Source organism: Erinaceus europaeus, chromosome 1 (genome assembly GCF_950295315.1).
Source record: "Erinaceus europaeus chromosome 1, mEriEur2.1, whole genome shotgun sequence".
In the NCBI taxonomy this organism is placed as follows: domain Eukaryota; kingdom Metazoa; phylum Chordata; class Mammalia; order Eulipotyphla; family Erinaceidae; genus Erinaceus; species Erinaceus europaeus.
In genome coordinates, this window is record NC_080162.1 from 73519003 (window position 1) to 73531021 (window position 12019).

General features: G+C 46.0%; 2 protein-coding genes across 5 annotated transcripts in view; one reads left to right on the forward strand and one right to left on the reverse strand.

The window, feature by feature from the left end:
• RSPO4 (R-spondin 4) overlaps positions 1–12019 on the forward strand; it is a 30925-nt gene that overhangs the window by 14995 nt on the left and 3911 nt on the right. The window contains exons 2-4 of one of the 2 annotated variants that reach the window (XM_060187809.1): positions 7613–7804; positions 8451–8591; positions 11743–11928. In XM_060187809.1, coding sequence (XP_060043792.1) covers positions 7613–7804; positions 8451–8591; positions 11743–11928 — 519 coding nt within the window. The remainder of the gene's footprint in view (positions 1–7612; positions 7805–8450; positions 8592–11742; positions 11929–12019) is intronic. The other variant, XM_007523084.2, reaches the window with a different exon arrangement.
• The window catches only part of LOC107522507 (large ribosomal subunit protein uL15-like), a 125190-nt gene continuing 123280 nt past the window's right edge, over positions 10110–12019 (reverse strand). For 2 of the 3 annotated variants that reach the window (XM_060187827.1, XM_060187820.1), the window contains exon 2: positions 10110–10987. In XM_060187827.1, the coding sequence (XP_060043810.1) occupies positions 10536–10982 (447 nt within the window). In that variant the 5' untranslated portion in view covers positions 10983–10987 and the 3' untranslated portion in view covers positions 10110–10535. The remainder of the gene's footprint in view (positions 10988–12019) is intronic. The other variant, XM_060187824.1, reaches the window with a different exon arrangement.

Genomic DNA, 12019 nt, shown 5'->3' on the forward strand with positions numbered 1-12019 from the left:
GTTGGCTGGCAAGACAATCATTTAAGGAGCATTTAGGGGGGTTGGAAATCAGGGAACCTGTATACATTCCTGACTGAGCTTATACCCTGACCTGCTCCATGTTCTCTAGGAGTGACCTGGACTAATGAGAGATGCAAAGTAGACAGGGTCAGTCCTCAAACAATCTGTACTGTCACTGGTTCATTTCTTGTTTCGGTTAAGGTAAGAGGGACAGTAAAGAAGGTTGTGGCCTTGGGACAGGACTGGGAACTTAGCAAGAGCTTGGCACAGGTACCTGCTATTCTGTACCTAGAACTCAAGGAGCTTGTTTGTAGCCACAAGGCAGTGTGACCTCCAGATTAAATCCTCAGGCTCTGAGCTCACATAACTTGGGTCAGACTGGCCACTTACTAAGTGACCTCCGGCAATTAGTATCACAACCCTGCTTTCTTCCTCTTTAAAAGAACTCCTAAATGAATTCTGCAGCATCTGATGGGCTAGCAAGCAGCTATTTAAAAGCTAGCAGCACTGTGCAACATTTGCCTGGAAATCTAAGTGAGTAAAGACTGTGTGGGCAGGTATCATGGTTAAACTCACCCTCCCAAAGTTTACCTTTCCATTGTAGGAAAGAGACATCAAGGTCTCAAACCAATAAGCACAGGAGACAACAGATGGGGATAAATGAAGAGGGACCAATGTGTGGGAAGATGTGGCCAGGAAGGGCTCAGAGAAGGTGATAGTCTGGTAGAGACCTGAAGGGCTGAGCCTTGTAGATGGACTTGGAAAGGGCACTCCAGACAAGAAATGAGTGAGTGCAAAAACCCTGCGGTGGGAGTGCTCTTGGCCTATAGAGGGATGGTGAGGAAGAAGCTGATGTGGCTGGACCAGGAGGAATGATGGGGAGAGAGGGGCAGGCTGTGTCTGTGCAAGGGCAGGACTTCAAGGACTGGAAAGGGTGGGTGGAGGCAACAGAGTTAAAGGGGATTGGCTGAATCATGGCCATATTTCAGAGGTGGAACTGACTGATTTCTAATATCAATAGTTTTCTCAGAGACTAGGAAGGAAAAAGGATGATTCCAGGGATTTGATCATGAGTGGAGTAGCTGTAATGGTTGTAATGGCTAGCAGACAAAGGTTTGGAGGGTGGAAGAGTATAAATAAATAAATAAATAAATAAATAAACTTCCATTTGAGATATGTGCCAACTGTCAGGGGCTTATCCCTTGGTCTCTTAAGAAGTCATATACTGACTTCTTTGAAGGGATCTAACATCTCATCAAGATCCCTCCCTGCCACCAACATCTACCAACCTGAGCTCATGTCTGTATACAAACTAATCCTGCCCTCTCACCTGTCGTTCCAGAAGCCACTCCTGGTGAACAGTCTCAGAGCTCAGCCCCCACCTTGCTTGAGCCCTTCACTTGGCTCAGAGCTCCTCTGGGCAGACTTTACCTGCTCTCACTGCAGTGTAGGGGCCTAGTCCTTCCAGCTAGACTGCCATCCCCCTGAGAGCAGATTCTTGAGGACATTTATTAGTCATCATTCATTCATTCATTGGATAGCTAGTGGGGGGGGCAGGCAGTGGCGTACCTGGTTAAGCACATATAGCACTATTTGCAAGGACCCAGGTTTGAGCCCTTGCTCCCCACCTATAGCAGGGATGCTTCACAAGGGATGCTTCACAAGGTCTATAGGTGTCTTATCTTTCTCTCTCACTCTTTATCTCCCCATCCCCTCTCAATTTCTCTCTGTCCTATCAAATAAAATTTGGGGAGTCAGGCAGTAGCACAGCAGGTTAAGCACTGACAGGAGCAAGTGGACTAGTAGTGATGGCAAACAGGGAGCTGGGAAACAGGGCCCATCCCATCCTGGGATGGTGCAATCTGCCCCCTGAGGCAGAAATGTGCCCGAGGCTGCTCTGAGCGAGCCTCTAGTGGCAGTACTGCCTCCCATATGTGGCAGTCTGAGCAGGGAGGCAGGAATCCAGATGTTGTTTGTTTCCCTTGGTCACTGGAGGCATGCATCCCCACTGCCAGGCAGGGGATGAAGGATGCACTGCCCAGCATTCTTTGTGTGTGTGGGGCCCCTACTTGGTTCTGGATCTTTCCCAAGGACAGAGCAAGGCTGGGGGGCAGGGTCTGGCCCTCCTCAGGTTGCACTGCCTTGCGGGTAAGGTCTCTTCCTCTCCCTCCACATCCTTGCCCCAGGGGGTCCTTCAGGACAGCTGTGTTAAATCCTAGTCTACCATGACACACTTCATTCTCATGCAAAACACACTAACTACCCTGGGCCACACCCCAATTATGAAGAAACTCTACCCCAAAATTGTTGACATCAAAATTAAAAGTTCTGCACTCATCTTCAAAGCCGGTCTAGGATTGTGAATGTCCTTGGAGGCATGGGAGGCAGTGATAAAAATATTCCCAGGACCCTTATAAGTGTCAGGCCTACTCCTGTCCTCATAGCATTATCTGCAAAGTCAATCAGTCTGATTCCTATTTTACAAATGGAAAGGCTAGAGCTCATAGAGGTTAAGGTATTTGTCTGAGGTCACATGGGTTAAAGGTAAAGACAGAACCGGGGCCTGAGGCTCCAGGGAGTCTGGTCAAGCTTCACTGTCTGCTCATAGCCCTATTCTACTCTAGCAGTATGGTCCTGGGAACAGCAGCGGTAGCCCCAGAAGCACCTAGAAACCCATTATCAATGCAATGTCTCAGGCCTGCCCAGACCCACTAAGTCAGTTATAACAAGCTCTCAGATGAGTTGGATGCCTCTTCAAGTGGGAACTGCTGCTCTGCACTTGCTTCCAATGTAACTGAATAAATCAAACTGCTCAAGGATGTGGCAGCTGACCTTCACTTTCAGGGTCAGGGATAATAACAAGGAATGGTACAGACTGTGGCAAACTTAGATGCCCATCTCTGGAGCTCTGACCGATTTCCACCCTGCAGGAATGCAGAACCAATGTTGGCAGACCATCTCACTTTCCCCAGAGAAGCCCAGCTTCCAACTTTTGATATGAAAGATGATATTCAGAATGTCAGCAACCTAAAAAAATTAGAATTTTTTTAAGTGTGGGACTGAAGTTCCTGATCTAGGGCTGGAGGACTTTTCCAGGGACAGATTCCCTGAGGAGCACTGAGACGAACCTGTCTGTGGTTTTTAGGGCCTCACTTTGGGTCTTTTGACTTCCTCAAGGGGAGCTCCACTGAGTGAGTGTGGTGGGCCCACTGGTTAAAGTGCAAAGATGACTCCAGTTCTGCTCCAAATACCTAGATGGAAAAGGAAAATATAGATATCATATGTGCTCTTAAACCACAGACTCCCATTGCAAACAGGTTCTTGGGGTGCTTCTTAAGATGTGGGCCACTGCAGGTTGAGAACCTTTGCTTGAAGACAGAATAAGCCTGCCCTCTGTTCAAGGCCAAAGCTGCCTCTGCATGCCTCTGCCTGAGCCTGCCCCACACAGAGTGGTAAAGACCATCCCCTACCAGGCAGTCCACCAGGGCCTCAGCCACTGTCTGCTCACAGCTAAGAGGGGAGGAGTGTCCAAATGTGGTTTAACAGTTCCTACATGAATCATGACAGTGAGGGAGCAGAAAAGGATTGCATTTATAGAGAAGCACCTACTGTGTGTCAGACACTTCCTGGCTTGTTTGCACACACCTTCCAACAAGGTTTTGGGGAATAGGAATTGCTGCCACAGATCCAATGAGGAAACTGGGGCCCATGTTGGTGAGGGTGCTTGTCCAAGTTTACTCAATGAGAGGTGGACCCAGTATTTACACCTGGTCACCTGTACCATGACCACATGTCTTTAGATTATATCAGGGGCTGGGCAGTGGCACACCTGGCTTAGTGTACACATGAGCATGCTCAAGAACTCAGGTTGGAGCCCCCCAGTACCTATCTGCAGAAGGGATGCTTCACGACTGGTCTCTCTTCCTCTCTCTACCTCTTTATCTTCCCCTATCCTCTCAATTTCTCTCTGTCCTATCAAATAAAATAGAAAGAGTTGAGGTGGTGTGGGAAATGGTCACCAGGAGTGGTGGATTCATAGTGCTAGCACTGAGCTCCCGCGATAACCCTAGTGGCAATAAAAAAGTAAATACATTCATCTACTTCAACATAATATTATTAGTTCTGGTTTTATCAGGTGTCTGCTGTGTGCCTGGTTCTAAGCTAAGCATTTTCCATTCACTACATCCTTTAATCACAGCCCAGCAAGATAAATATCATTATCCCCATTACAGCTAGGAAAAGTGTGACTCAGAGAGATAAAATAATTTTCCCATGATCACACAGCTGCCCCCAAGTGCTCTAACCACTGAGTCCCTAATGCTGGAATTCACACAGAGCAGGGGATCCAGAACTGTTTGTTGATTGGATAGATGAGTGAATGAATGAATAACTTGCCCTGAGTTAATCCATACAGAAATGTTATAAGCATACATCCCTTCATAAACTGCCAAACCTGACATGATGAATTCTACCGTCATTCTCTATAAAATAGACATCCAAATCTCAACTCATCCCCTGGGTGCTTGGGGAAAGACAAAGTGACTCAGATGTCATTTCAAGTCCTTCCAGCTGCTGGAACAACACAGGGTCATATTGTTTGAGCCGACTGGCATTTTCCCTAGGGGTGGATGGTCTTGATTATGGAAGACTGTTGTTAAGAGAAATCACATGGGTGTCATCCCTCTTAATGCCCCAAGAAAACTCAAGAAGGTTGCAATGAGAGCTCAAGTGCTTCTATTTAGAAAATACATCTAAGTGGTCTGGGAGGTGGCGAAGTAGTAAAGCTTTGGACTCTCAAGCATGAGGTCCCGAGTTTGATCCCCAGCAGCACATGTGCCAGAGTGATGTCTGGTTCTCTCTCTCTCTCCTCCTTTCTCATAAATAAATAAAATCTTTTAAAAGAAAGAAAGAAAATGCATCTAAGCTTGGAGAGAGTAGCAGTAAAGCCAGGATACAGGTATGATATAGAAGGGTCCAGGAGTTTTTCAAATGTGCTCCTTGTAACTCCTATTATTACTCTGACCTTGGTCCCTGACCCTAGGCATGTCATGGTGGTCACACTGGGAGGGGCTTGCTTCAGGCCCTTGGTGCTCACCAGAACAGAGCTACTTCACCACAATATTCTCCCACCTAGTGAACTACATATTCTCATTGTAAATTGACAGAAGGAGCATAGCTCAAGTGGAAAAGTGCCTCTGTTCGGAGCTACACAGGGAGCCAAGCCTTGGGGGACTGGAGTTTGAGCTTGGGAGTGGTCAGGAACTCTGTCTTTGGGGGCCCATGAGGTTTCTATTCACTTTTCTTTCTGTATGTCTGATTTGTTTATTTTTTCTCTCTCTGCTTCTGTATTAGTCAGAAGTCTTTGGTTACAAGTGTCAGAAAGCATAACCCAAAGTGGCATAAGAAAAAGAGAGAAATTATAGACACACACCCTTCCCCCAGCACCATCCAAAGGTGGATCCAGATACACAGTCTCTTGGCTCTGCTACCAGTGTATATACGCTTCATTCCTGAGTTAGTCTCCCTTCATGTGAAGAGTGTGTGGTGTCCACAAGCCCTGGTCTAAATCTCCCCAGACCAAAATAGAGGGAAAAGAATACACACAATCTCGTGCATACCCATACACAGATATTTAAAAAAATAAAATCTGAAAACCAGCTTTTGTTGAGACATGTACCAATGTTTGAACCAACCACTATAGTCCATCAGATACTGTTATTAGTCAAGTCCAGGCTAAGGGCATCTGAATGGGGATGGCTCCACATAAAACTCAAAGTCAGAAAGATTGGAGGAACAGGGTTTTTTTTATTTGTTTTTTTTTTTTGGTTTGTTTTAGCAAACAGAGGGGATCAATGTGCACCCCACTCACCTGTAAATATCTTAGTTTAAAAAAGCCCAGATCATTGTCATCAGCCTAGAGTAAAAATTCTCAAGAGAAGGTGGAGGTAGATAGCATAATGGTTATGCGAAGAGACTCTCATGCCTGAGGCTCCAAAGTTCCATGTTCAATCTCCTACACCACCATAAGCCATAGCTGAGAAGTACTCTGATCAAAAAAATTCTCAAGATAGATTATCTAATTGTTCCATCGTGAATGAACTGTCAGTTCTCATCTGCCAGGGGTAGAGTTATGCCCACCCCAACCCCCCACACCCCAGTACAGTGTGAAGATAGAGCTGCCAGGGTCACTTGTCAGAGAAAGGAGATGCTAAGCAGACAAGACACTTCCAAAATGCTTGTTATATTTATTTTTGACTTGTTACATTTATTTTTGGACATTTAGCTTTTATACTCAGTGAAATATATAAGAACCTTTAAGCTTGAGCTGGGGGATATAGCATAGTGGTCATGCAAAGAAACTTACATTATTGAGGCTTCAAAGTCTTAGATTCAACCCCCTGAACCACTATAAACCAAAGCTGAGCAGTGCTCTGGTAAAAACAAAAAATAAATCCCAAAAGAACCATTAAGTTTGAGTCTTTCTAAAGCAGCACTGTACAAACTGAGTCATCGCCACTTACTATTAATAAATTTGCATCCGAGTCCCTGCACCTGTGACCTGGGGTTGGGAGTATGAGGGAGGGAAATAGTATTGCTCTTTCTAAACTTTGCTGAGATAGGATGAAAAGCAAGGGAAAGGTGGTCACGTTGAAAGTGAGAGGTGCCATTGCAACATAAAGACACTAGAGGGCACCCTACTCCACCAGGAAGGAGAATGTCCAGAGAGCTGCAACATGAGTTAATGTCTAACTGGGGCATGAAATACTAGTCACACTTCTAGCAAACAGGGGCCTAATTTGCATTTCCCCTCGCTTGTTTTTTTTTTTTTTGGGGGGGGCGCGGAGTATGGGAACATAATGAAGGTCACAACAGTTTCCCTCCCCATGTTGACAATTCCTACAAGCCCCTCTCAGTAAGTGACCAATTAAATTGGGTGATGGTCAGGTTAGCAGGGACCCCTCGGGAACCCTGCAGAGACTATCTTTAGCTTCTAGGTGATTTCCCACTTCTTCCCAGCATTGGATTTTAGTTAATAACTCTGGCAGCAAAGTGCCTTTTCTCACCTCGCTACATTTGGTGATGTTCAGAGGCAAGCTGGTGATGGTGAATAGTGAGCTACTTTTGAAAAACCCAGTCAGAGTAAAGGTCTCCCCACCTCCACATGCATATGTGATGGTAAAAATACCATGTAGTAAAGAGTGTCAGTGGATGACAGAAAACTCCAGATAATAGTCGTTTATGCAAAATATATGGTGATTTTTCTGTCATGTAACAGTTCACACAAGTGGTCCAGTATACCTTTCTCAGAGACACAGGCTCCACCATCCTCAACACAGTTTCTACCTCGTGATCTTAAATAGCTACTTGTATTCTACACATCATGTTCACATCCACCTAAGAGGAAGGGGCTAGGGAATGACATAGAACACAACCCTGCTCTTTAAGGGAATAACTAGGAGTTGCACACACACCCCATTGGCCAGATTTTGGTCACGTGGCCCTATAAGGGGTACTGGGAAATGTAGTCATTTGTCCAGAGGTCAGGTCTGAATTGTTCTCCATATATTGTTTGATCATCTCTCTCCCTCCCACCCCACCGTATTCTGATAAGCAGTGGGCACTGGTCTGGGGGGCAACTGCACAGGCTGTGTCATCTGCTCAGAAGAGAATGGCTGCTCCACCTGCCAGCAGAGGCTCTTCCTATTCATCCGTCGGGAAGGCATCCGCCAGTACGGCAAGTGTGTGCATGACTGTCCCTCCGGCTACTTCGGCGTCCGTGGTCAGGAGGTCAACAGGTGCAAAAGTATGTGGCTCCTCCTTTTTCCTGCATTATCATTGGCTGCTGGGCATCTCTGGCCCAATGCAACCACAGGGGAAGTGGGTGTACATATGCCCGCACCCATGCTCAGATAGAGGCTTGGTTTCAGGCGGACACTGAAGCCCTTGGCAAGTCAGTGTTCTCCTTGGTGTCAGCAGAGATTTCACCCACCTTCTCCTTAGCCTGATTCAAATGGGAGAAATATAATTCCTAATTCTAGTTCTCACTGTGACCTGGGACAAATCATAACTATCCTTAAACATTGGTGGGGATGAAGCAGGAGATTCTCACTCCCAGTTCAGATTCCTGTATGACTTCAGGTAAATCACTTGCCTTTTCTGAGTCTCAGTTCATATGAGAAAGGGAATCTTGACCTTTATATCCAAATAGCCATGTTACTTTGGATATATCACCTCTTCCCAGTGGCTACGTTTCAGTTCAAATAAGGAGAGTTCTCCTTGATCGCAACCTGGTTTGACCTTGAACAAGTTTGGCCTTCAAAAGAGTTTCTGAACACTGACCCCAGTGTTACAGATCCTAAGGCTGCTCAGAGGCCCTCCCTCCTCAGGCAGTCCCAGAGGGACCTCTGCCACAGTGACCCTTACCGGCGGTGACCCTTCCTCTGTTACAGAATGTGGAGCCACATGTGAAAGCTGCTTCAGCCAGGACTTCTGCATTCAGTGCAAGAGGCGGTTTTACCTGTACAAGGGGAAGTGTCTGCCCACCTGCCCGCCAGGCACCTTGGCCCAGCAGAGCACACGGGAATGTCAGGGTGAGTGGGGACCTCCATGTCCTGACTCTTTCCACTCCCTCCCTGAAGTAGGGGTCTGGTGAAGGATGTCAGAAAACCTGGAAGAAATCTTTCTAGAAAATTATTTGGCGGGCCAGGTGGTGGCATACCTGGTTGAATGCACATATCACAGTGCACAAGGACCTGGGTTCAAGCTCCTGGCCCCTACCTGCAGGGGGAAAGCTTCACAAGTAGTGAAGCAGGGCTGCAGGTGTCTGTCTGTCTTCCTCTCTCTCACCCCTTCCCTCTCAATTTCTGGCTGTCTCTGTGCAAATAAATGAATAAAGATAATTTTTAAAAATTTAAGCATGAAAAGAAAAAAAAATTTGTGGTGCTGGTGCTGGGCGGTAGCACAGCGGGTTAAGTGCACATGGCGCAAAGCACAAAGACCAGCATAAGATCCCGGTTTGAGCCCCCGGCTCCCTACCTTCAGGGGAGTTGCTTCACAAGTGGTGAAGCAGGTCTGCAGTTGTCTATCTTTCTCTCCCCCTCTCTGTCTTCCCCTTCTTTCTTGATTACTCTCTGTCCTATCCAACAACAACAACAGCAATGGCAACAATAACAACAACAAAGGCAACAAAATGGGAAAAATGGCCTCCAGGAGCAGCAGATTCATAGTGCAGGCACAGAGCCCCAGCAATAACCCTGGAGGAAAAATTACATATGTATAATTTATTATATATATTATATTATATATATTATATGTTATAAAATATAACCTACTTCATAGGGAACAGAGGTCCATGAAGATTACATGAAATTGACACAATCTGAAGAACTTAATACGGTAGCCAGCACACTGTAAGAACTCAGTATATGTCACTGTTGTTACATGTCATATTAGCTATAGTTGTTGTCTCTTCTGTTTTCCTGCCTCTCCATTCCAGGCTGCTGTGTGAACTCTTCTTCTGTGGTCTGTCCGTATATCAGGCTTTTCCCCATTTTTCTCACTTGAATCACAAAGCTCTGCCCATACATTTCCTCTGGGCTCTTGCTCATAATTATTCCAGAAACTGGTGGCTACCCACCTTGAACCTCTCCATGCCTAGTTTCAGAATCAGGTCAGAAGTCTCCTCCAAAAAGGCTTCCAGGCTACCACAATCCCATGTGCCTCACAAGCACCCTGTAGGTGGTGAACTAGATGGTGCGTTTGGGAGGCATACCTGCTATACCTCAGTACTCAGCTCAGCACCATAGGTGTTCAGTCTTTTCTTGACAAATGAATGCCTTTAGCATAAGAACACTTGTTTATTGGTCTGGAGATCTGGCTTCTGGACCCAACTGAATCTTAAACTCTGCATTGTATTGTGTGAGCCATGTGTGTTTCCTTGGCAAGCTCCTTACCTGCTCCTGGTATGCTTCAGTACACCAATCTGCAAAATGAGGTGTTAATAGTTGTCCCTAATCTCTGCCTACCTCTCAGGAACTCTTAAAACAACCAAATGTGAAGGGATATGTACCTTTTTAGTTATTTTTATTTTTTTAATTTCTTTATTGGGGGAATGTTTTACATTCGACAGTAAATACAATAGTTTGTACATGCATAACATTTCCCAGTTTTCCATATAACAATACAACCCCCACTAGGTCCTCTGTCATCCTTTTTGGACCTGTAATCTCCCCACCCACCCACCCCAGAGTCTTTTACTTTGGTGCAATACACCGACTCCAGTTCAGGTTCTACTTGTGTTTTCTCTTCTGATCTTGTTTTTCAACTTCTTTTTTTTTTAATTGGGGAATTAATGTTTTACATTCAACAGTAAATACAATAGTTTGTACATGCATAACATTCCCCAGTTTCCCATTTAACAATACTGAAAGTGAGATCGTCCCATATTCATCCTTATTTTACTGACTTATTTTACTCAACATGATTTCTTCAAATTTTTTAACATTTATAGCATTAATGAACCTTCCTGTGTGGTTTCAAGCAACCAGAACACAGGCTTCTCCAACACCTTTAATCTTCTCCTCAGCTCTTCTACTAAAGAATCTGGCCTTCACAATGGCAGGCTGCTTTGGGAGCTTTCCCTTCACCAGAACTTCGTAGTAGCCTGACCGCGCTGCAGCAACGATAGCGGCAGCTCCAGTCTTGTTTTTGGCAGCATTTACCCATGTCTGCTCACTGACTAGGGGCCACAGTTTATCCAGGTTCAGAGTTGGGCGGAAGCTCTGATTCCTCTTTAGGTGGTAATGTTGCGTATCAACTTTCCCAAAGTAACCTGGGTGATATTTGTTGAAGTTGATCCTGTGGTGATGCATGCCACCAGGATTACTGCAGCCTTCTGGGTGCTTCCTGTGCTTGCTGATACAGCCGTGGCCATGGTTCACGTGGCTGTGAAGTTTCCGGATCCTCCTGAGTCTGGATGGCATGTCAGCTGCCGAAAGGAAAGAGAGCAGGAATAGGTACTTAAATCACTCCCTACTAAACTATTTTATGTCCATGAACTCATTTGTTCCCACAGTAGCATAATGTAGTTTTACCTTCTACAGCTAATGGCAGGTACATGATCAAGTTCAAAACCCCTGTCTTGGCCTCTGAGGGCCTCCCAGTGACCTACTGGGCTCAGCCTGCCTGATGCTTCCCACACCTCACCCCACCCCCACTCTAGCCCCACATCCAGAATATGCTTCCTTCCATCTCTCTCTGAAGAGCTACTCTTTCTCACTTTAGCTCTAATAACGCCTCTCTGGGAAAGTCTTCCTGTTTAAAGACATAGAGGTTGGGAAGTAGCTCAGTGAATTAGAGAACCAAATTATGTGTCTGAGGCCCCAGTCCCTGGCGCTATGTCATGCCAGAGTTAAGCAGTGCTCTGGTCCTCTCTCCACATTCCTTTCTTGTTCTACTTTGTAGCAAATAAATAAGTAAATAAACATTTTTAAAATAATGCCAGGCAGTCAGTCATTCTGGCTTATGACTCAAGGTATCCAGTGTATATGCATTAAGAAAACTTGCCTCTAAATCTCTTAGAAGGGTACTTGAGTGCTCCCTGTAACAGCCAGTGAGTCTCTTGCCCATGGAGATCATATCTACAAGGAACTGAAACCCCCTCCCCCCTTGGGCCCTGCCTTGGATCTGATGGACACTCACTGCCAGCTGACAGCATCTATCTCTCTGTCTTTCAATCCTCAGAGGAGTGTGATCTGGGCCCCTGGAGCAGCTGGAGTCCCTGCATTCACAGCAGGAAGACATGTGGGGTGGCCTGGGGCCTGGAGACCCGAATTCGAGAGAGCAGCCGGGCTGGGAGAGAAGAGACAGCCACCTGCCAGGGTCTGTCAGAGTCCCGGAAGTGTCCTATTCAGAGGCCCTGCCCAGGAGGTGAGTAATAAGCTGAACAGGTAGGACTGCAGTGGGAAGGGCCCATGAGTGACTCTGCATGTCCTCAGGACACTGTCCCCACATACAATAC